The sequence below is a fragment of the Hypomesus transpacificus genome, chromosome 8 (assembly GCF_021917145.1).
Source record: "Hypomesus transpacificus isolate Combined female chromosome 8, fHypTra1, whole genome shotgun sequence".
NCBI lineage: Eukaryota > Metazoa > Chordata > Actinopteri > Osmeriformes > Osmeridae > Hypomesus > Hypomesus transpacificus.
In genome coordinates, this window is record NC_061067.1 from 5,049,575 (window position 1) to 5,073,252 (window position 23,678).

The window sequence follows — 23,678 nt, forward strand, 5'->3', positions numbered from 1 at the left end:
GATAGTCAGATCCTCTGTCCCGTGATTAAATCTACGGCCTATTTTCTGATCACATTTATGGAGTCTATGTAGGTCGCTTTGGATAAAAATATATTTTATATGGAATATAAAATGTCAATATACTCTTGTGTTTTCTGACGGTGCAGTGTGGCAAGGGGGGTTTGGTTGCAGGTTTGTTCCTTTGCTGTAATGACAAGGGCAGATGGATGCCTCTGTGTTGATTGATGCTTCCTGCTGAGCTTCTTACACAAGGAGCTGCCAGGACCAACACACACACACACAAACACATGCACACACTCATACACACACACTGAGACACACTGACACACGTACACATTCTTAGAATGGACCCACCAGCATCATCGCGTTAGATGTGACCTCATTTTACGGCGGTCTGCTTATACCCTCTGCCTCCCAGCCTCCAGGCCGCTACTGTACACTGTCACCACCAGGCCGAGGTCAACCTGCAGCTAGTTAGCATCACACTCCGAGCACAACTACCCTACATTCGTGAGCTGTCAGAGCACTCCCTTCAAACATGCTTAGACTTAAAACAACCCTCTATCCTCCTCTTCCCCTTTTTGCACCATTTCTTCTCCTTGTCCTTCTGTCTTTTCTCCTCCTCCTCTTCCTCCACCTCCCTCCTCCACATCCCCCCAGACCACGTCCAGAATGAGGAGAACTATGCCCAGGCCCTGGACAAGTTTGGCAGCAACTTCATAAGCCGGGACAACCCGGACCTGGGCACGGCCTTCGTCAAGTTCTCCTCCCTCACCAAGGAGCTCTCCACCCTCCTCAAGAACCTGGTGAGTCCTCTCTGTCCTGGCAGGCTTCACTCACTAGGCTAACCGCCATGAAAACAGAGCCTAGCGCCGTGTCCTGTACATTCAAAGGTAGATTGTTATTGTATTTCTTGGGCCTGAATGGAATGTGTGTGTCAGACATGGCGACGGGTCAATATTTCGCTGATAAGAAAATTCACATTGATGTCTATATGGTGAAAGCCTACACTGACAAAATCATCAGACAGTTTAGCTGCCTGCGGGTTTATCTTCCCCCTGGACAGCCTGCTTACCATCTGCATTCTTATCTGAGCCTTGTCCTTTTCCCCCCGGGCGTTTCTGTGGGGAACGGGCTCTGTCTGAGTCCTGAGTGAGTGATGGTTGCTGGAGGAGATGCTGGTCCCTCTCTCTTCCTGTGTCCGGCCTGGCTCTGAGATTAGGCTCCATAAATACACTGAGCTTCACGTCCAAGAGCCACTGTGTTCGTGTGTGTGTGTGTGTGGGTGTGTGTGTCTGTGTAGGTGTGTGTGCTCCTCTGGAACCCTCTTCCATCAGCCACCTATTGGCACTGCCTACTGTAGGCCCCAGTAACGATAAAAGAATAGAACTTTCCAACTTTCCTAATGGCCTCACAATTCCTCATTCGTGACATGTCTGTGTGTGTTTGTGTCTGAAGCATATATTCTCAGGGTTCCCCAAATCATAATGATGGAAGGCCTTTCTCTATTTCATATAGCATAACCTTTGCTGACATTTGTAGCTCTGTAATAAAAGGAGGGACAATTTTTATTAAGTGACGGCAGCAATACAACTGGTCTTGGCCAAGCAAAGGCAGAGAGCAGGAGAGGAGGTGAGGGGCAGGCACGCAGAGAGTAGGGCAGGCAGTAGGACAGGCAGGCAGACAGTAGGGCATGCAGGAAGACAGGCAGGGAGACAGGGGGACAGACAGACAGACAGGCAGGCAGACAGTAGGGCAGGCAGACAGTAGGGCAGGCAAGCAGACAGGCAGGGAGACAGGGGGACAGACAGACAGACAGACAGACAGACAGACAGGCAGGCAGGCAGGCAGGCAGGCAGGCAGGCAGGCAGGCAGGCAGGCAGGCAGGCAGGCAGATAGTAGGGCAGGCAGGCAGGCAGGCAGGCAGACAGGGGAACAGGCAGACAGACAGACAGGCAGGCAGGCAGGCAGGCAGTAGGACAGTAACGAGGGAAATAGAGAGAACAGAGAGGCGGTTAGCAGAGGCTGCAGGGTCAGCTCTTAGAGAGCACCAGCCGCTAGCAGGTGATTGATATTGACGTTGGCCGTTTACTGCAAAGCCACTTTAAAAGCACATTAACGTCCATTAGGTTTTGTTTGTGTCCTGGCCCAGTGCTGTATGTGTCTCGGGGTGGACTTGGCCCGGGATGACAGGAACTCCGATCCTTATGTCCAAATGGCCTCCAAGAATCTGCTTTAGTAGTTGGGGCTGTGAATCTAAATAACAGACGTACTTTTTTAATTGGAGCCCCTTATTTGACAAGTCAACCGTGCCTGGCAAGACCTGGAACGATCATATCATGTTCTTTAGTGTAGCCTGAACAGAGAATGACTCCAAAGAGGCTGCCAGCAAAGTTACAGTAGTCACTTTCTAACCATTTTCCTCTGTCTCTCATCCCTATTTTCTCCCTCTCTCCTCCCCCCTCTCTCTTTCTCCCTCTCTGCTCCCCCCTCTCTCTTTCTCCCTCTCTCCTCCCCCCTCTCTCTTTCTCCCTCTCTGCTCCCCCCTCTCTCTTTCTCCCTCTCTGCTCCCCCCTCTCTCTTTCTCCCCTCTCTGCTCCCCCCTCTCTCTTCTCCCTCTCTGCTCCCCCCTCTCTCTTTCTACCTCTCTGCTCCCCCCTCTCCTCCTGTGTTCCTTTGCAGCTCCAGAGCCTCAGTCATAATGTGATCTTCACCCTGGACTCACTGCTGAAAGGGGATCTGAAAGGAGTCAAAGGGGTAAGATTTATAAGAAAGGAATCTTTCTACCCCTCTGTTCTCTCTTTCTCTGTTCTCTCTTTCTGTTCTCTTTCTCTCTCACACCTCTACCTGTGAACACACACAGTCTCTCTCTCCTGCACACACACACACACAGTCTGTCTCGCTCTCTGTGCCTCCCCCTCTACTCCTCCTCTCTTCCTGGCCCCTGTGGGAGGCCCCAGCATTAAAGCAGGATGGGAAGAGGACGCCCAGTCAGCACATCTCTCCATTCATCTCCCTCCCTGACTGTGTGTGAGGGAGGGGAGGGAGAGAGAGAGCGGTGGAGAGGGTGTGTGGGGGGAGGGGGACTCTGGTGAACAGATCGCCCTGTAAATCTTGCAGGGGTAAACACGCGTCCTTGTGTTGTGCTTAGAGCGAGTGGCGAGTGCTCGAGATAAAGGGGTCATGAACCCATGAGGTTGGAGACAGCCAGGGGCGTGGTCACTGGGCCTTCAGGGATATCAATTGTGTGCCTGGCCAGAGCATGGGAAACGCAGTCCAGGAAGACAGACACAACGTTGCCTGCCCCCCCCCCCCCCCTCCCCTCCTTCCTCGGTTGTCATAGTGAAGAGGGACAAGATCTTCACTTGTTGCTAATTTTCTAGATCCTTATCTAGGCTCCTTATCAGCGACCCTGTCTGTCACCATGGACAAAGTGACATTTTACCGCCTGTGCCCATGAACAACTGTGCTTGACTCGGCTCAGATACAGATGGGAGAGTAGGGTCTTTTTCTGCATCACCTCCCAATAATGTTGGCTGCTGTGGTATAGGGGGGCCCCTCTGGGTCAGCAATGGATGTAACTCTGTCTCTCCCTACAGGATATCAAGAAGCCCTTCGACAAAGCATGGAAGGACTATGAAGCTAAGTTGTAAGTGTGTCTTTACGGAGAGATGTTGTATGTATTCGGTGGAAATATCTAATTAACTGATTGGTTGACTGTTTGGGATGTATGGACTAACTGAGATAGGTTTGATTTGAGCTTTTCCATTAAATTACAATATGAATCTAGTCCATGGTATTGACTCTTACAACTTTGACCATAGAGAAGAAATACCAACCTCTCTCTCTCTGTCTCTCTCTCTCTCTCTCTCTCTCTCTCTCTCTCTCTCTCTCTCTCTCTCTCTCTGTGTCTCTCTCTCTTTGTCTCTCTCTCTTTGTCTCTCTCTGTGTCTCTCTCTCTGTGTCTCTCTCTCTCTCTGTGTGTCTCTCTCTCTCTCTCTCTCTCTCTCTCTCTCTCTCTCTCTCTCTCTCTCTCTCTCTCTCTCTCTCTCTCTCTCTCTCTGTGTCTCTCTCTCTCTGTGTCTTTCTCACCATAAGTACAAAGATCGAGAAGGAGAAGCGCGAGCATGCCAAGCAGCACGGGATGATCCGCACAGAGATCACCGGGGCAGAGATCGCTGAGGAGATGGAGAAGGAGCGCCGCCTCTTTCAGCTTCAGATGTGTGAGGTCAGAGGCCAGTCCTGTTGTCCTCTCCATGTGAGCTCACAATCCTTCCTTTGACCATGCCGATGACACGCTCTCTCTGAGCCATGGAGCCCACCAGAAGGACTGGATCATGCTCTGTGTGTCTTCAGTGTGACAGCAGTTACAGTAGTGAAGAGGCCTCATCAGAGTGACTCTGACTGCTATCAAACCAATATGTATCAGTGAGCCTGCTTATCTGCCCCCAGAGCAACTGAACAAACTGCCAGTAGAGCACTATTTGCTTAACGCTGCCTGAGACGAGAAGCCATGGGTGGGCATGGACGCCCACACTTCTGCTCTCTCTCTCTCTCTCTCTCTCTCTCTCTCTCTCTCTCTCTCTCTCTCTCTCTCTCTCTCTCTCTCTCTCTCTCTCTCTCTCTCTCTCTCTCTCTCTCTCACTCTCTCTCTCTCTCTCGCTCTCTCTCTCGCTTTCTCTCGCTCTCTCTCTGTCTCTCTCGCGCTCTCTCTCTCTCTCTCTCTCTCTCTCTCTCTCTCTCTCTCTCTCTCTCTCTCTCTCTCAGTGTGTGTGATTAAAGGGACCCATGGGCTCGACCAACTGCTGCTTAGTGTAGTCTGCCTGCCTGGCTGGCTGTGGCTAACTTATAGAAGTGTGTGTGCGTGGGCGAATATGTGCAGTGCTGTATCTTTCCTCATTTTCTATGTTAGTCTCACCTATCTCTATTTCTCTCTCTCTCTCGCTCCAACGTTCTCCACACATCTCTCACTTCTCTCTCCCTCTTTTCCTTACTCCACCTCTATTTCTCTCTGCATTACTCACACAGCCGATGAGAGAATCCTCTCCATCTTTCATCCCAGGCTAGGTTGCCAGGTTGGAGGAGGCGTCGTTCAGCCCCCTCCATTATCTGGCTGCGACCAGACTCCTCTCATTCACACACAGCCCCAGCACCCAGAGGCAGGCGTCTGCATTCACAAACACAGCACAGACCACGCTCCCATACAGCACACACAGCAGACAGCTCCTCTACACAGCAGACAAAGCAAACACAGCGCCCCAATACAACAGGCCCCTACGCAGCACAGCAACTTAGGGATCATCTCTTACCCTCTCTTAGCCCAACACTCCCTGACAGACATTGGGGAAACGTGTTTGCCTTCGGTGCACGAACACTCAGAGACGCCCAAATGAGACACACACAAATACTTTGTACCGTAAGATTGCATGGTAAGCAGTACAAGGAAGCTTTACAGCGACGCTGAAAGGGAGGCATTCTGGGATAGATTAAATTCCTCCATGGGGCTGGAAAAGGTCTTTAGCTGCGTCTCTTTGCAAGCTGTTCAGGATTGGTACGCCATGGGATAAACTCAGATTAAGATTATGTTTTATTTATTTGTTCGCTGGGCAGGATGTTCTGAGGAAAGTGTTCCTGTGTTGTCTAGTGGTTGAGGACAAGACTCATCATGCGGGCAGAGGAAACATTTCTGAAAACCTTCCCAAATGAAAAACAGTTATGGTTGTCCATTTCCACTGACGGTAGGGCAGGGTAGGAGAGATTCCTGCTCTGCTTATGTCCTATAAGAAGATGACATTCTAATAAAAACCTTTCTGATAAGTGTCGTCTTGTGGTGTTCACCGGGGTCCGTTCAGTTAGTATCCGGGCAGGTTTGGAGGCAAAGATCAAAGGCAGGTTTAAAAGCGTGTGCACTCCGGTGAGGTCGTTCCTCCGCAGCTTTGTAAATGTCTGCATTTCGGGGAACCTTTCTCTCCCACAGAGCAGATAGTAAGTCACTGCAGTCACACTAAGGTATTGTTCCTTTGTATCAAAGATAACCATGGATATGTTTGTTGCCATAACAACACGTACCAGCCAACAACAATTTTCTACACCAGGCACTCCAAGTGCTCTCTCCAAAAAAGCGTATGCTTCTCCACAATAATGATACTGGGAAGTATTATTCTAAACTAGGCAGATGCCTTGTATCTATTTTATGCCATGAATAACGATTCCTAAGAGATGGGTGTGGTTAAAGCACTTAGTTTGAACCATGGACATGGTCCAGAGTGGAAGTACTCTGGTCTTGGTCCAAAATTACCCTCTTCCAATTACTTATGTTTTAGGTTGTAACTGTCCACCTCTTCTGGTTGTCTTGTAGTACCTGATCAAAGTCAACGAAATCAAGACCAAGAAAGGAGTGGATCTTCTACAGAACTTGATCAAGTATTACCACGCCCAGTGCAAGTAAGTCAAATTCAATTAAAAACCCATTTTGTCCGCGTTGTCCTTCTAAGGACCAATGGGCTGGTCCCCTGGCGGTCAAACCCTAACCAGCAGTCCCTCCAGACAGTCCAAAGCAAACATTCCATATGGAGCAAGCCTCTGCTGAATCTATGCATTGGGGTTCACCATACGTTCTCTGAGAAAATGTTTTTCTGAGAGAGTTACTTATGTCACTGTGCACTGCGGACCAGATTTAGCACAACTCTTTCACTCCTCTCCCTTCTCCCATCCCCTCTCTGTAACCCCCCCGCCCCCCCCCCCAACTCTCTCTGTCCTCTCTGCCCCACATCTCCTCCTTGGATGAGTTGCTGCATGATTCACAGGTCCCTGAAATGCAGTCATATTTAGCCCTCATAAATATGCATGGTCATCACACAGATGCCTTCTGACAGCCGTGGGGGTTTGTGGGTAAATAGTGGGCGTCGTCCATGCCAGGATTACCACACCGGAGCCGCGTCAGTACGGCGAGTTCCTCTCCGGCTCTGTCAGCCTGCTTGTTGCTAGGCCCCCCTGTCACATTAGCAATGCTGTTCTCTGGTAATCAGCTCAACCAGAGCCAAAATGGCCACCTGACGACCACAGTTGCTGACAGGCAAGAGGGAGGAGAATGGCAGTGTCTGCAGCTGGCTGTCGGCATGTGGAGCTGGGGGAAGAAAAGTTATGAGGAAAACCAAGTTGTTACTTGAGGAGGATAGGAAGGAGAGATGGCTGGCTGCCTGAGGGCAGAGGAGCGAGGGAGACAGGGAGAGGGAGAGAGAGAGGAAGAGAGAGAGAGGTGCAGAGGAAGAGGGGTGGGTGGAGAGAGAGAGGGAGAGAGAGGGGGAGAGAGAGGGAGAGGAAGAGGGGTGGGTGGAGAGAGAGGGAGAGGGGGAGAGGAAGAGGGGTGGGTGGAGAGAGAGAGAGAGGGGGAGAGGAAGAGGGGTGGGTGGAGAGAGAGAGAGGGGGAGAGAGAGAGAGAGAGGGAGAGGGGGAGAGGGGGAGAGGAAGAGGGGTGGGTGGAGAGAGAGCGAGAGGGGGAGAGGAAGAGGGGTGGGTGGAGAGGGAGAGGGGGAGAGAGAGAGAGGGAGCTTGTGATGATAAGCAGATGCGCAGGGCTGCATGCAGGTGTGTGCCACTTGCTGATCCATAATGGATCACAGAAGGAGAAGGAGAGAGAAAAGTTTGAGAGCTAGAGGTTGAAAGAGAGAGAGAGATCTCTGCCAAGAGCCAGAAGAGTAGACAGTGGTATACATTAAACATAAGCTGCAGCAGTTTAATTCTCATTCAGTCCCCCCTGTCCCTGTGACCTTCTATAACGTCCAGGGCATCACTGTGACGCGTGGCCTTTAGTAAGTGGTCATTGATACTGAAAGACTGCCTTTTGAACCATCACTGTGAATAGATGTTGCTGCCACTGACATTCTAATGCCCGAGCCGTCTCCTTCAGCTTCTTCCAGGATGGTTTGAAAACAGCAGACAAGCTGAAGCAGTACATAGAGAAGCTGGCTGCTGACCTCTACAATGTAAGTGCTTGTGTGTGTGTGTGTGTGTGTGTGAAAAGACAAGAGTGTTTGTGTGAACCCCACCTGTATATATATATATGTGTGTGTGTTTGCCCCTCACCTATGCAGTGTGTTGTTCTGTGTTCAGATAAAGCAGACCCAGGATGAAGAGAAGAAGCAGCTGACAGCGCTCAGAGACCTCATCAAGTCCTCCCTGCAGCTGGACCAGAAGGAGGTAAGCAGGCCAGACCGGGCCAGGCCCAACCAGGCCCGACTAGACTAGGTTAAACCATTTTCAACCAGGCCAGGACTGGACTAGGATAGGCTCACTTAAATAAGACCAAAACATGCTATCATCTCCTCGAGCAGCCCAGCAGCCGTACTTGAGAAGCACATGCTCGCTAGTTATCACTGGATCCTCACAGGGGCGTGTGTTCACAGCTAGCTAGCTGCACGAGAGTGTACCAGGATGCTTTCACTTCACACTCAGGTCCCTCACTCCTGCCTCCCACTCAGCCACACATGCACACACACACACACACCTACTGCCCTGGTTTCCTGCGCGAGTTTAAACACCAAAGAGGACACACCCACACACCAGGCCAGCATGTGATCAAGCTCACGCTCACACAAACCCAAGCATGCATGCACTCAGCCATACCTGTGCACACACACACACACACACACACCACTCTCTCCCTTCCCCAACTAGATCTTTCACGTTCTTCCCTTTCTTTTTACTCTCTCTCTTTCTCCATCTCTCTCTCTCTCTCCTTTGCTGCTTGTCTGGACTCAAGTCTAGAAGAGTAAGTTCCGGTGTCCGTTCGGCATGCTCCTCTGTCAGTGGGGTGTGAGTGATGAGTGGGTCTCCTCAGAGGGGACGTAGAGCATGCAGCATGTAGTCCTGAAGGCCCCTTCTAGAACAGACCGCCCTGTGGACGAGCTCCTGGACATCGTACTGATGTGTGTCTGATTGTGTTAGAGAGGATCTCATGAGGCATGTTTGTATGCTTGTTGTGTATGGTGTGTGTGTGTGTGTGCAGGACTCCCAGAGCAGTAAGGGGGGCTACAGCATGCATCAGCTGCAGGGTAACAAGGAGTTTGGCTGTGAGAAGAAGGGTCACCTGATGAAGAAAAGCGATGGGTAGGGTCACGCCACACCTAACACACACAAACCCAAACACACAAAACACAACAACTTGAGGTTGTTGTTTATGCGGTTGTTTTTGATGATGTTGTTTTCCTGCAGGCTGAGGAAGGTGTGGCAGAGACGGCAGTGTTCGGTGAAGGGCGGCATTCTTACCATCGCTCACGCCACGGTGAGTGGAGCACCCCACACACACACACACACACATACACACACACTCTCCTGACACACTGTGAAATCTGGGTGCTTGGAGCGTGTGAACGAGACACTATCAATCTGTTGCCTGAGAGGAATCGACACGGATGTGGTTTCCATGACAACCCCCCCTCCTCTTCCTCTCACTCCCTCCCATGACCATCCACCTCTTTCCACTGCTGTTAGTGAGTCATCTGTTCCTGTGTTTGTGTGCGTGTGTGTGTGCCTGTGAGTGTGTGTGTGTGTGCACGCATGCCACTGGCTAGATCTCTTCTCTCTGACTGGCTTGTGGCTCTGCTATGTGTTACAGTATTGTCTGTCATACTGTCTCCCACAAGAATCTCTTACTGTACAATCATGACTGGCAACGGTCACTGAGGTTACATGTGACACACGTTACAAAGCTGTACTATAGCTGATTGAATGTGGATGTGACTGTGTATCCCAGTAGGTTCTGCTCTCTCTCACCTACCTGTCATTTCTCTCTCTCTCTCTGTCTCTCCCTCTCTCTCTGTCTCTCCCTCTCTCTCTCTCTCTCCTCTCTCTCTCTCTCTCTCTCTCTCTCTCTCTCTCTCTCTCTCTCTCTCTCTCTCTCTCTCTCTCTCTCTCCTCTCTCTCTCACCTTCTCTGCTCTCTCTCGCTTTCTCTTCTCTCTCTCGCCTTCTCTTCTCTCTCTCGCCTTCTCTAACCCCGTTCTCCCTCTCTCTCTGTCTCTCTCTCTGTGTGTTCACAAGAACATGGAGAATCGTCTCTGTATCCTAAGGTTTTTTCCAAAGCCATAGAGAGCCATCAAGGCTGTTTAGTGTTGAGTTGTCTGGAGGCGTTTGGCCTGTCCGTGTGGTTTTTCCCAGCAGCCCCTGCGGCAGCTCTGAACTCTGGGTAGCATTCAGAGCCTGGCACCGTGCCAGCCTGCCAGCTCCACCCCAGGGCTCATCACACACAGTTCACGTTTCATTAACACACACACACACACACATGACCACACAGACGCACGTGAAGAACCTAGTGCCAGGAGGCAGCGATTGCAAGCTTCAAATTCACTTATTTCTTGCTCTTTTTATATAATAAGACGGGAAAGGAGATTGGGTCTACTCTTTGTATCTATCAATCTTGCTTCTCTCTCTCTCTCTCTCTCTCTCTCTCTCTCTCTCTCTCTCTCCTCTCTCTCTCTCTCTCTCTCTCTCTCTCTCTCTCTCTCTCTCTCCCTCTTTCTATCTCTCTCTCTCCCTCTATCTCGATCTCTCCATCCCTGCAGTCTAACCGTCAGCCTGTGAAGCTCAACCTGCTGACCTGCCAGGTGAAGCCCAGCGCCGAGGACAGGAAGTGCTTCGACCTCATTTCCCGTGAGTTGGCCCGTCACCACGGCAACAGGGGCTGCCAGTCACAGGCCCCGGCAGAGTAGATGGAGCTGGTTATGAAGTCACATCCTCACATCTCTCTCTTCCTCCCTCCTTCCCCCCCCCCCCCCCCCCCCCCAGATAACAGGACATATCATTTCCAGGCAGAGGATGAACAGGAGTTTGTCATGTGAGTACCAGAGGAGTCTCACATCTCCACACTCAGTGTGGTCTCGTTAAATACAGGTTAGAGTACATTCCAATAGTGTATAGACACAGTATGCAGAGGGTATATACTATATACACCAAGTTTACAGACTTGTTGTTGCCAAGAAGCGAGGTCCCTGTAACCAAATACCCTTGTTTCCCCTGAACACACACACACGTATATGAACACGCTCATGCACAGTGACAGACACGTTTGGCCTGCACACAAACATGGATGCTTGTAGGGGTGAGGGACACGAGGGGGGAGGGACACGAGGGGGGAGGGACACGAGGGGGGAGGGACACGAGGAGTGGTCTGTCTGAGGCTCAATAGGACTGCATCCAGGCCTGGCAAGTTAGCAGGGGCCAGAGATGTGTGTGTGTGTGTGTGTGTGTGCGTGTGAGAGAAAAAGTGTTTGTGTGTGATTGTTAGAAGTAATGTGTGTGTGTCGGTGTGAAAGAGCGAAAGAAAGAGATTGTGTGTGTGTGTGTGTGTCAGCGGGGTGAACTGCTGGGGAGGTGCTTCCAGCAGTGTTGATTCATGTTTGAAGGCCAGCTGCTTCCTGCCTGTCTGACTTGTAATTGCCTGAGTGTGTGTGTGTGAATATGTGTGTGTGTGTGTGTGTGTTTGTGTGAAATGGTGGTTAACTGTGGCCTCAGTAGCCTATGACATCCTGAGGCCTAGTGAAGTTTTTCTAGGACTGTCTGTGTGAACTGAAGTAACAATGCTTAGACTATATCAAGAAAACCCCTTTTTAGTCCCCTATAGCAACCTAGATGGTAGTGGTGAGAGGCAGCATTATCTATACCACCAAAACGATGTACCAGATGTATTTGTGTGTGTCGGCTTGTGCAGCTGGATCTCGGTGCTGACCAACAGCAAGGAGGAGGCGTTGAACATGGCCTTCCGAGGGGAGCAGAGCGCGGGGGCGGAGGAGGACGGCGTGCAAGATCTCACCAAGGCCATCATCGAGGACGTGCTGCGCATGCCTGGCAACGAACTGTGCTGCGACTGTGGAGCTTCAGGTACACAAGTGTGTGTGTGTGTGTTTGTGTCAAGGCAACAGGGAGATGGTGAGCTGTGTGTCTCTCTTAAGCGCTTTGTGCTTGCTCACCACTCGTTCACCTTGGCATGCCGGGAGACAACAGCCACGCTTCAGCAAGGCCTGTCGTTCCTCAGCTCTGAGCTTCACCCCAGCCTGTCCATCATCATCCTCTTCATCTTGAAGGGCGTCCCTCAGACAGGCAGGCCCTGCCAGCCCTCCAACTGGCTCTACATCCTCCTGGCTGTTCTCTACTCTCTACACCCCCCCCCCCCCCCCCCCCCTTCTACCAGATATGGATTTTTGCTTCATGGCTGTTCTGTATTCCCCCCCCCCTTCCCTGTCCTCCAGCTGCCCTCAGCGGCTTCAAGGTGTTTGTGTGATTGTGGCTGTGTTGGCATTCAGGAAGTAGGGCCTCCGTCTTGACACTGAGCTCCCCCTCATGTGGAAGTGGAGAGTCAGCACTCCTAGGACCAGAGGCACCCTGGCCTTTGGTCTTGCTCTCTCTCACTCTCTCTCGCTTTCTCTCTCACACACACACCCACGCACACACCTTAGCTAATCACCCATCTGCCCTTCTCAGCACAAAAGCACACACACACCCACGGGGAGAGAACAAACAATAAAAAAAGGATCAGGCTATTACAGAGAAACAACATCATTACATCATGTTGTTATATCACCCCCTCCCCACCCCTACCAGAGATGGAGCTCATTCAACACATCAGTAGTGTGATCATTAACAGCCTCAGAGGGAGAAAACATGTCACAGTTTGTGTTGGCAATCCCTGACCTTGTGGCTGCCCAGGTCTGGTTATCCTGAGTGTGTGACTCATGAGTTGTGTCTGCCTGTCTGGCACAGACCTGTCAGCTCCACCTGCAGTGCTGTCTGTAGGGCCTGTGAGTGGTCTGTCTGTCTGCCTGGCTGGCCGAGTGCACGGGGGGTCTGGCTGGCTGTCTGTCTGGCAGCTTCCAGTGACACCACATTATGAATGAATAGATTGGGGTCAGTTGGCTGAGCGGTTAGGGAGTCGGGCTATTAATCAGAAGGTTGTTGTTTCGGTTCCCGGCCGTGGCAAATGACGTTGTGTCCTTAGGCAAAGCACTTCAACCTACTTTCCTCGCTAGAATGTCCCTATACTTACTGTAAGTCGCTCTGGATAAGAGCGTCTGCTAAATGACTAAATGTAAATGTAGGTTGGGGGTTTCCCAGATACCCAGACCTGGTCGCTCACAACCTCTCGCTCTGTCTTTCTGTTTCTCGTTCCCTTCCTCTTTCTCGTTCTATTCTATCTCTTGCTGTTTGTCTGTGTCTCTCTCTCTGTCTCTCTCTGTGTCTTTCTCTGTGTCTCTCTGTCTCTCTCTCTCTGTCTGTCTGTCTGTCTCTGTCTCTCTCTCTCTCTGTTTTCTGTTTGTAGATCCCAAGTGGCTGTCCACCAACCTGGGGATTCTGACCTGCATTGAGTGCTCAGGCATCCACAGGGAGATGGGCGTGCACATCTCTCGCATCCAGTCCATGGAGCTGGACAAGCTGGGCACCTCTGAACTCTTGGTGAGAGGAGAGGCAAAACTCATGTTCTTGGTTGATGTTTTTGTTTTGTCCATTTAATTATTTTTATTTTTAGGTCCAGGAGCCAAGATGGCCGATCGCCATTCAGATTCTGTTGTTTGTGATTTCATACTGATGCAGCCTTTTCTTTTGCTCCTTCTTTCTCGCTTTCTCTCCCCCCCCCCACTCTCTTTCTCTCTCACACTCTCTCTCTCTCTGCCCCCCTCCATCCCCCTCCCTCCGCCTCTCTCCAGCTGGCCAAGAACGTGGGGAACAGTAGCTTCAATGAGATCATGGAGGGAAACCTCCCCAGCCCCTCACCCAAGCCCTCCCCTGCCAGTGACATGTACGTACGCACCTTCACAAACAAAGGCCTCAAACCGGCAAACACTTCCTACATGTAGCCGTGGTCTCTGTCAGTCACTGAAGCGTCCCCTCCTCCCTCCCCCCATCCCCCTCACTACAGGACAGTGAGGAAGGAGTTCATCAACGCTAAGTACATGGACCACAAGTTTGCACGCAAGACGTGCACGTCCGCCTCGGCCAAGATGAGCGAGCTGTGTGAGGCGGTCAAGTCCCGCGACCTGCTCTCCCTCATCCAGGTGTACGCCGAGGGGGTGGAGCTTATGGAGCCCCTCCCAGAGGCGGGGCCGGTGAGTGTGACCTCCCAGAAAACACACCACGGCTGTGTCTGTCGACAGTAGGCTAGCCCCTCCCCTCTGTGTCTGTAGACAGTAGGCTAGCCCCTCCCCTCTGTGTCTGTCGACAGTAGGCCAGCCCCTCCCCTCTGTGTCTGTCGACAGTAGGCCAGCCCCTCCCCTCTGTGTCTGTTGACAGTAGGCCAGCCCCTCCCCTCTGTGTCTGTCGACAGTAGGCCAGCCCCTCCCCTCTGTGTCTGTCGACAGTAGGCTAGCCCCTCCCCTCTGTGTCTGTCGACAGTAGGCTAGTGGCTGTGATAAAGCGATGTCAGATTCAGACCCCCTGGGGCTGAGAGATCTTGCTGAGTGTGTGCGTGTGTGTGATGACTCACTGTGTGTGTGCAGTTTAGAGCTTTGAAGCTGACTCACTGCTATCTGATCCAGTCATGTCAGGGGGATCTAACCACTCCCTGTACACAGACAGCCAGGATGATTACTGGACAGCTAAGGATGGGACAGGAATATCTGCCAGCGTTATTACATCTTGGCCATTATGGTTTGTCCAAGTTCCTGGAGCCCTGGAACTTCTTGGCCTCGCAATTAAACCCAAACCTTAAAACTAATGTCTGGTTTCACTTTAAGGATATAAAGTCACTTTTCCACTTCAAGGGTGGTAACTAACAGTAACTTGCAGCCATTTTGGGGGTTTAAGTCTGTGTTGAATCAGTGTGTCAGATGCAGCTGCGCCAATTAGAACACTATAATCTCCCCAATTACAGAAATGTTGGAATCATGCTCACGACTTTGCTTAGGGCTGCTTGGGAGATGTTATTTTTAGAAGCCATTTTGTTTCTCTGCAGTTTGTTTACAGTCGAGTGCCTAGTGTGAGAAAGGACGGGGGCACGGGGGGGAGAGAAACACAAGAAACTGAGAGAGAAAAAGATGACAGAGAACATGTGTGTGAGAGAGAACGTGTGTGTGTGTGTGTGCGAGAGAGGAAGAGAGAGAGAGAGAGAGTGAGTGTGAGAAAGAAGAAGGAGAAGGAGAAAGAGGGAGAAGGACAAATGCAGAATGGATGCTGCTGCTCTTGGTGAGCGTGTGATGTCTGTTCTGTGTGTGATCGCCCCCTGCAGGAGGTGGGAGAGACAGCCCTCCATTACTCTGTGCGCACGGCCGACCAGACTTCTCTGCACCTGGTGGACTTCCTGGTGCAGAACAGGTAACATGAGCCCATCAGATCAACGACTCTCTCTCCCTCTTCCTCATCCATGTCATTGTATAACCACGATTAGCCGTACATGTATCCAAATGAGAAAGGGAGAAGTGAAGAACGAAAGACAGAAAGATAAACATAACAGACATAGAATAGGAAATTGAGAAATAGAAATAGAGAAAGAGAGGAGGCTAAGAAGGAAGAAGAGCTCAAAGCTCAGATTCCCACAAGGCTAACAGAACTGGGTCACACACTTATTCTGTGTTCTTAATGTATTCCTCTCCTCTTTTCCCTCTTTACTATAACAGATAGAGGCAGGTATGGAGGCTGTTGCCAGGAGATGGATGTAGAGGCAGGTTAAGAGGCTGTTAACCTGGAGATGGATGGGGAGGCAGTTTTAGAGGCTGGTACTGGCAGATGGGTGTAGAGACAGGTTGCTACTGGGAGGTTGCTCATTAAATAACAGTCATGCTTGCACAATGTCATACCCAATCATCATCATGTACGTTATTTCTGTAGTTATTTGGGGACTACGGGTGTTGGAATATAGCCCAGTCAGAGTTGGTGTGAAGTGGGTTTTGTCAGGTGGAATTACAGTGTATCTTAGGGTCAGTGTGTTGCTGGAGGCTACAGTGTGGAATTAGAGAGCACTCGTGACAGGTTTACCTGCAGGGCCTCAGGGTCAGCACTCGTGCTCTAACCTGTGTGTGTGTGTGTGCTTCAGTGGTAACCTGGATAAGCAGACTGAGTGGGGGAACACCGCCCTGCATTACTGCTGCATGTACGAGAAGCACGAGTGTCTCAAACTGCTGCTGAGGGGCAAGCCAGCCACTGACATCAGTGAGTAGTCCTACACCGCCTTGATTTAGGCCACTCCTTGGAATTAAGCCCATGGATCTGCGCCAAAGGCGCCAACTGTGAGGCGAATCAAACGTACCTCGATTGCTTGGTACGCCACACTGCAATGTTGAAGTGTGCCTCCTCCTTTTAGCCAATCAGAATGGAGAGACTGCGCTGGATGTTGCCAGGCGACTGAGGAACAGTCAGTGCGAGGAGGCAGTACGTATCTTACTGTGGAACGTGTACTAGCAGGCACCATCTGTAGATTTTGATATGAAACCATTCATTAATTATAATTCCAACTTCAATTATAGACTTGGATAATACCTTTATATATTCTGTCATCCATTTATTAGACTGACATTATGTAAAGAGTGGCATCGTTGACAACACTTGTGTCCTCCCAATCATTTCACACAAACGTTCAGTAAACAGTAAGCACTTGAGTGTGATAGCAGCATGTCATGATTGCCTCATTACTGGTCATTGATGTCAGCCCTCAATCAGGTGTTGGTGGTGGCCACTTAACCACTGTAATGGCAGTGCACCACCACTGGGTGGCAGCAGACCAGCTCTGCATCCAGCAAGCTGAGAACTCTGCTATGATTACCACTGCGCTCCATTATCACCTCTAAATGTGTTTGTGTGTGTGTGCCTCAGCTTGTGCAGGCCGCTGAGGGCAAGTTCTACCCTCACATCCATGTGGAGTACGAGTGGAGCCTGCGGCTGGAGGAGATGGACGAGAGTGATGACGACCTGGATGACAAGGTGAGACTGAACCTTGCCCTGAGCACATCCTCCACACAGGTAGATGTACTCAACACATGACCAAACACCGTCTCTCTCTCTCGCTCTTTCTCTCTCGCTCTTTCTCTCTCGCTCTTTCTCTCTCGCCCTCTCTCTCTCGCTCTTTCTCTCTCGCTCTTTCTCTCTCGCCCTCTCTCTCTCTCTCTCTCGCTCTTTCTCTCTCTCCCTCTCGCTCTCTCCCTATGTCTCTCTCTCTACCTCTCTCTCTCCAGCCCAGTCCCATAAAGAAGGACCGCTCTCCCAGGCCCCAGAGCTTCTGCCACTCCTCCAGCCTGTCCCCTCATGACAAGCTGTCCCTGCCGGGCTTCGCTGGCCACCGTGACAAGCAGCGCCTCTCCTACACCGCGTTGCATCAGATGTACAGCGCCTCCACCGACCTCACTTCCTCCCCCGTGGCCGACGCCCCTCCTCTGCCCCCCAGAAACCAAGGAAAAGGTAAAACACACACACACATCACCCAACATATTGATCTAATTTGCATTGTCTAACGTGACATGACTCATACTGTAACAGTGTCATGTTGGACACATTTTTTTATTTGCATTCCATGTTTTATCCAAATGTCTACGCCATGATGCAAATGATATAGAAAGTCCAGTTTGGCTGGACAGACAGCATCGTGTGGTCAGCTTCCTTGTATTATTCGTTTAACCAGCAGGACGTGTAATTGATGATGTTTGTTCTATGTAGAGGTAAACCAGAAAACAACGGTGTTCAGTCAAGTTGCTACAAACTCCCACATGGGGGGTGCACACTCTCACACACAACCACAGACAGAACACGCCCATACACGTGCACGCCCAGTAGAGGAATGTCAGTTGTCAATGTGTGGATAGGAGAGTGTGGAGATGGTTGCGTGAGGGCTGCGTACACAGGAAACCTCCAGGAAAAGATGACTGCAGGGCAGAGAAGTGTAGAGGACGGGAGCGAGGGAGGAGGGAGGGAGAGTGGAGGAGAGAAGAGAAGGCCAGAACAGGGCAGAGGAGGAGAGAGGGGGGAGGGTAAAATGTGAAGGCGGGGAGAGAATAGGAAGGAAAGGTGTGAGGGAGGGAGGGAGGGAGGTGTGTGAAAGGGTGGGTGTATACAGAACAGATAAGAGCTTGACAGTGTAGATGCTTCATTTCGGAAAACGTGAGCACTTCCTCGTTATCTCTGACAGGTTTCACAAACAACCGCCCAAGAGCGTCCTGCTGCGAAGACAGAACTTTGATTAACAATAACAGCCCCCCCCCCCCCTTCAAACCAGCCTTACACTGCAACCCATACATACACATTGCAATTCGCTGGGAACTGCACACTGCAGCACATACAGTAGTCGCATGTAAATGAATAGCTGGAGGATATGAAACCAGTTAGTTTGAGCGCTAAGGCTGGGCCGCACTCCTATCCTGAGGGAGATAGGAGATAATCCTGCTCCTGCTCTCTAGCTTTGTGCCATTTCTCTTCTCTTTCGTTGCTTATCGCTGATGAAGACTTCATCTTAGCGCTTTGCAGCGTGTGGGAGAGTTTCTGGCAGAGACTTGCACTGATTTTTCTCCCACACTCTTCATCGCTCTTCCTCTCTCCCCCCCCCCCTCTCTCTTTTTTGTTCTCTCTCCTTTTTCAGCGCCACACTTGGCATTCCTCGGCTCTCACTCGCACTACGCCACTCTGGCGGGCACTCGACCATACATCCGTGAATATCCCGTCTTTAGATTCTCCCCCCCCCCCCCCCTCTGCCTGTACACCTCATATACCCCCCCCCCCTCCCTCTGTGGTGCTTCACTCTCCGGCTCAAGGGGACAGACAGGCCGTGGGAAGACGGGAGGGGGGCTTCACTTGGCTAACAGTGGGTTGGTAGAAGAAGTGTGGTTCCTTCCCACTGCTTTGTGTGTTTGAATCAGGTTAGATACAGGCCACCTCCCCCTCCTGAGCTGGAAAGGGTGACCATTGTTGCCTCTCTCCTGGCTGAGCTTTCTCTTAGCTGTTCTCCAGCCACTCTACTTCTTTGGGATGATTCTGTGGTGACCGTTGGGACACCAGGAATCTGACAAGAACCTTTCACTAGAGACCTACTAACCAGAACTCACTGACTCGCCATCAACGACACAGGGAAACGTATGCACACACACACATTTCACATGCTGGCCTGTGTCGGCCATATCTGTCCAGGTGTTTCTGTTGTGTCTCTCCCTTGATGTTGTCTTGGTTGTGGGGGTGAATGTCTCCTTCTGTTGGACCCAAGGATGACGGCCAGACTCCTCCCTCCCTCCCCACACCCCAACAAAACCCCCGCCCCTCCTCATTGGTGTCCAAGGTGATAGGATGAGTGACACTTGTCTGTCCTTTCATCTCATGTGCTATTATTGTTTGTGTGTGTCAATGTGTGTGTGTGTGTGTGTGTCGGTGTGTGTGTGTCACCCCTCCAGCTCCTCCCTCGTCCGGCCCTCCCTCCACCCTCACCCTGGGCGGCAGCTCCACCCTGTCAAAGAAGAGGCCCCCCCCGCCTCCCCCCGGGCACAAACGCACCCTCTCTGACCCGCCCAGCCCCCTGTCACACAGCAGGGGGGGCTCCCACGGGGGTGAGTCCAGAGGCCGCCCCCCCCCCCCCAGCCGATACAGCCCCCTTCGCAGATCTGACGATAAATCGGATGATACAGTAGATTCAGAGGTCTTCAACCCTGGTTCTCAGGGACCCCCTGTCCTACACGTTTTAGATGTTTCCCTGCTCCAACACACCTGATTCAAATGAATGGGTCGTTATTTAGTTATGCAGAAGCCTGTCAACGACCATTCATTTCAATCAGGTGTGTTGGAGCAGGGAAACATCTAAAACATGTAGGACAGGGGGTCCCTGAGGACCAGGGTTGAAGACCTCTGCAGTAGAATAACACATCAGGAGAAGGAAGTGCAGGACACAGTCTTTGGCTTTATTGTGAACACATTGAATACCACATTTGGCAGTAAAGACTGTCTGGTCCTGCCCACAAGCCCAGGTTTGGATCTGTAGTGCTAAGATGTAGGCATAGCAATAACTGAACATACTGTACTCCAAAGAATTGCCATAGACTGGTGTATTAGAGTCTGCAGGTCACCTTGTTTGGACAGTAAACTACATTTGAATGTTGTTTTTAATTATGTGTGAACTAGTGTCATTGTTTGTGTGTTCCCTATATGGTGTGACGGTTGTTTGTGAGAAACAATACCATTTCATTCTGAGGTTCCATATCCCAATAGCTAACACAACCAGTAACTGTTTCTGGTCAGTCTGGTCCCATTCCTAATGACCAGGTTCTCATGGTTACTCTGTTAGGTGCCTAACAGAAAGCTCAGCCTGATGCCCCCCCGCCCCCTCCCTGCCCTCTCTCTGATCATGTGATCTGCTTGGTTTGGAAATATTTACGGGGTTCAGGGTTTTTATCCACGACTCACGTTTCTCTCGACATCGCAGGAAGTGACTCCACCCCTCCACCAGGAAACAGGATGTCTCTTGCATCCAACAAGTTTGAGGGCATTCCCCAGCAGCAAAGGTACTGCCATGACCAGAGGCTTTGATTAACTGCTGTAATGATGAGGAGATAAAGATGTGTAAAGTACACAGTGTAAAGTCCTTTTATTGCTGGTTGACGTTTTCATTCTTCCTTCTGTTGGACGTGTGTTTTCAGCACTACTGCAAGTAATACAAAGTCGACTCTTGGTCCAAGGGTTCTACCCAAACTACCTCAGAAAGGTAGAGTCTGTGCCTCTCTCTCCCTCTCTGCATCAGTGTAGCACAACTATCATCACTTAATGCTGTGCAAATGTTGTTCTAGTTTTGTCCTGGACACACACACACAAATCAAAGTAGGGGTGAATACATTTGAAGTAAACTTACCTTTTCCTCTCTCCAGTGGCCCTGCGTAAAATTGACACTATTCACCCGTCTATGGACAAGCCCAGCCTGCCCCCAGAGGTGTTCCAGAAGTCCCCTCCAGGAGCCGACCCCCCCCAGAAATCCCCCCTGCCTGACAAGCCCCAGCTCAGCGACCTGCCCCCCAAGCCACAGCCCTCAGAACTGCCCCCTAAGCCACAGCCTTCAGAACTGCCCCCTAAGCCTGGAGAACTGCCCCCTAAGCCCCAACTGTCTGACCTCCCTCCCAAACCCCAGCTAGGTGACCTGCCCCCCAAGCCCCAGCTCAAAGACCTCCCCCCGAAGCCTCAGCTCTCTGAGGTGCCCCCCCCTAAGCCTGGGTCTGGAGAGGTCAGTCCCAGGGCCCCGCCAGGAGAGCCCGCCCCCAAGCCACATCCTCCAGAAACGCCGGTACCCAATCAGCAAGGAGATCCGGGGAGCCCCTCCCCACAGTCCAGCGAAGACACCAATGGGAGCCCAGTGGGTGCTGCAGAAACACCTGTGCCCTTACCCAGGAAGATCAACACGGTAAATGTCTCTTTGGCCTTTTCTGCCTCTCTTTCTCTCTACCTCTGTGCCTTTCTCACTCTGTCTTTCTGTTGCACATTAACACACACTGCAATTGCACACTTTGCCTTTCTCTAATGACATTCTTACGTGGTTTGTGTGTGCCTGTGTGATATGCACTTGTGCTTATTCAGGGTAAGACCAAAACCAGGCGGGTGAAGACCATCTATGACTGTCAGGCTGACAATGATGATGAGCTGACGTTCCTGGAGGGCGAGGTCATCATCGTGACTGGGGAGGAGGACCAGGAGTGGTGGGTGAGTACGCTCCTGACAAACCTCTCACATCAGGCTCCTGACAAACCTCTCACAACAGCAAACGCAACTACAGGAACGCTTCTCGGAAGCCCTACGAGTTAGACATTTGTGTTTTGATTCATGCCTAGTTTCCGCCTCAACGTGTAAGTCGATATTCTTTGCCGTATGGAAAGATGGTTCAGAGGTTCTAGAACTGCTGTTGGTTCTGAACTGGCATTTACAGCTTCAGTCCTCAGTGTCCTGTAGCCATTCAGTACACAGTGCTGCTCTCCCTTTCACTCTGACACTCTCTCTCTCTCTCACCCTTTCTCCTTCTTTTCCTCCAGATTGGCCACGTTGAAGGACACCCGGAGAGGAAAGGGGTGTTCCCCATGTCCTTTGTCCATATCCTGAGTGACTGACAGCCTGACTGACTGCCAGACAGGCCTGCACTAAAGACCCCTCCCTCCTCTCCGACAGTCCCGCCCATTCACCCCCTCTTGCTAGAATCCCTGTAAATAGCTACTGTAACAAACCCTGACGTGAAACAAGCGTTCTAAAGAAAACACACAGAAGAAGAAAACAAACTCCCCCATGTAGGCTCTTGTAGCCACGGGTGGCTGAGCACATCCTTGTTGTTAATAGAATGTTTTTACTCTCCCTCTTGCAGTATTATCTTAATCCTATAGCCTGGCTGCAGTCTAGCCTCTCTACACACCTAGCACTTACCGTAAAGTCTCCCATTAACGCTGTTACTGTGTATATATGTATGTATATATATTTGTGCGTGTGCGTGTGTGTGAGTGCATACATGTTTTATTGTACAAAACATGTAAAACTACGTTACATGTTCCATGTTCTTTGCCTGCCGTATAACCAAGTGTTTTGGGCAGTGGTGTTTTTGGACTTAACCTGTATTGATTTGATTGGTCATCCATGAAACTCCATTACCATCTGCTTACAGTGCATTTCTGGAAAAAAACAATATGAGATGGAATATGAAATGGGTCAGGTAACTAGTCCTCCACCTTGTCCAGGATCTGAGCTCAACCCCCTAGATGTTTGACAGAGGAGGCACGCTCCCATCCTAGGTCACACCCTCTCATGACTCCAACCGAATCATCAATAAACCCTCATCTAAGGATGAACTATATTCATTAAATGTATTTCTTGTTCTTGCTAATTGTACATGTATTAAGGGTTTTTATTTGACTATCCACACCTGCAGCTTCTGTGCAATGGAATATCAGACCGTGTGTGACATCACAGGTCACTAGTAGTTAGTCCTCCTGCTTCAGTCTCTCAGTGCTGTGTAGGACCACAGTTAACCCTGCACTGTTGTGAGTAGTTATTGAGTAGTACTGCATGGTGTAATAATGACTGGAAGGGAGAAGAACATGGCTTATAGGTGGGTTCAGGACACCACTGGGCTGAGACCAGACTAGGTCAGGCTAGGTCTTAGATTGTCAACCCCATCTTCATTTTGACCCTTTGGTAACTGTTTCAAAATGGAGGTTTTTTTTTTTAAAGCAGCAGCTACCAAAATCAGTTATTTAACTGCCTGAGAATCTCAGCACGGTTGTACTTGAACCCAGCTTTAGGCCTCATCTCAGGGTTTCAAGAACCACTGTTTAGAGCAGGCAGGTTGTCCTGCACAGATAGCCACTACTTTCCGTAAAGGATGCTCAAGGTTGATCTCAGCAATAGTGTTTCCCAGAAGGCCTGTTGAGGTTTTCCAATGTACAACCACCACTCCAGCCCCTGGTTCCAGTCATACAGGTTTATGCCACTCATTTTATGAATTAACTTGAAACGTAAGAAAGTACACATTGATGCCGTGGGAACTGGAGTTCACTGTAACAAGCCAGTTGATGGATGCATTTAATCCTAAATGTAATACGAAGACTTGAAGACTCAAGTCTTAACATCCTATGTACACCCAGTCCCAAGACTAGTAACTGGATTCATGTAGTAGTCTCCACTTCAACTGCATTTTCCAGGTAAATGGGACCCATGTCCATTCCATTGTATTAATAAAAGTGTTTTGTTGTAATTGCCTAGTGTTGT

At 50.5% G+C, this 23,678-nt stretch overlaps 1 protein-coding gene across 3 annotated transcripts in view; it reads left to right on the forward strand.

Annotated features, from left to right (window-relative positions):
* The window catches only part of asap1b (ArfGAP with SH3 domain, ankyrin repeat and PH domain 1b), a 37,184-nt gene extending 13,520 nt beyond the window's left edge, over positions 1-23,664 (forward strand). The window contains exons 3-29 of one of the 3 annotated variants that reach the window (XM_047024289.1): positions 661-806; positions 2,683-2,757; positions 3,600-3,649; positions 4,099-4,228; positions 6,359-6,444; positions 7,910-7,985; positions 8,113-8,199; positions 9,008-9,108; positions 9,214-9,283; positions 10,562-10,649; positions 10,785-10,833; positions 11,707-11,876; positions 13,312-13,445; positions 13,697-13,788; positions 13,909-14,095; positions 15,214-15,299; positions 16,018-16,133; positions 16,285-16,352; positions 16,794-16,901; positions 17,153-17,375; positions 18,547-18,615; positions 19,349-19,501; positions 20,371-20,449; positions 20,585-20,649; positions 20,810-21,336; positions 21,510-21,632; positions 21,959-23,664. In XM_047024289.1, coding sequence (XP_046880245.1) covers positions 661-806; positions 2,683-2,757; positions 3,600-3,649; positions 4,099-4,228; positions 6,359-6,444; positions 7,910-7,985; positions 8,113-8,199; positions 9,008-9,108; positions 9,214-9,283; positions 10,562-10,649; positions 10,785-10,833; positions 11,707-11,876; positions 13,312-13,445; positions 13,697-13,788; positions 13,909-14,095; positions 15,214-15,299; positions 16,018-16,133; positions 16,285-16,352; positions 16,794-16,901; positions 17,153-17,375; positions 18,547-18,615; positions 19,349-19,501; positions 20,371-20,449; positions 20,585-20,649; positions 20,810-21,336; positions 21,510-21,632; positions 21,959-22,033 — 3,233 coding nt within the window. In that variant the 3' untranslated portion in view covers positions 22,034-23,664. The remainder of the gene's footprint in view (positions 1-660; positions 807-2,682; positions 2,758-3,599; positions 3,650-4,098; positions 4,229-6,358; positions 6,445-7,909; positions 7,986-8,112; positions 8,200-9,007; positions 9,109-9,213; positions 9,284-10,561; positions 10,650-10,784; positions 10,834-11,706; positions 11,877-13,311; positions 13,446-13,696; positions 13,789-13,908; positions 14,096-15,213; positions 15,300-16,017; positions 16,134-16,284; positions 16,353-16,793; positions 16,902-17,152; positions 17,376-18,546; positions 18,616-19,348; positions 19,502-20,370; positions 20,450-20,584; positions 20,650-20,809; positions 21,337-21,509; positions 21,633-21,958) is intronic. The other 2 variants (XM_047024290.1, XM_047024291.1) reach the window with 2 other exon arrangements.
* The last annotated feature ends 14 nt before the right edge of the window (positions 23,665-23,678 follow it).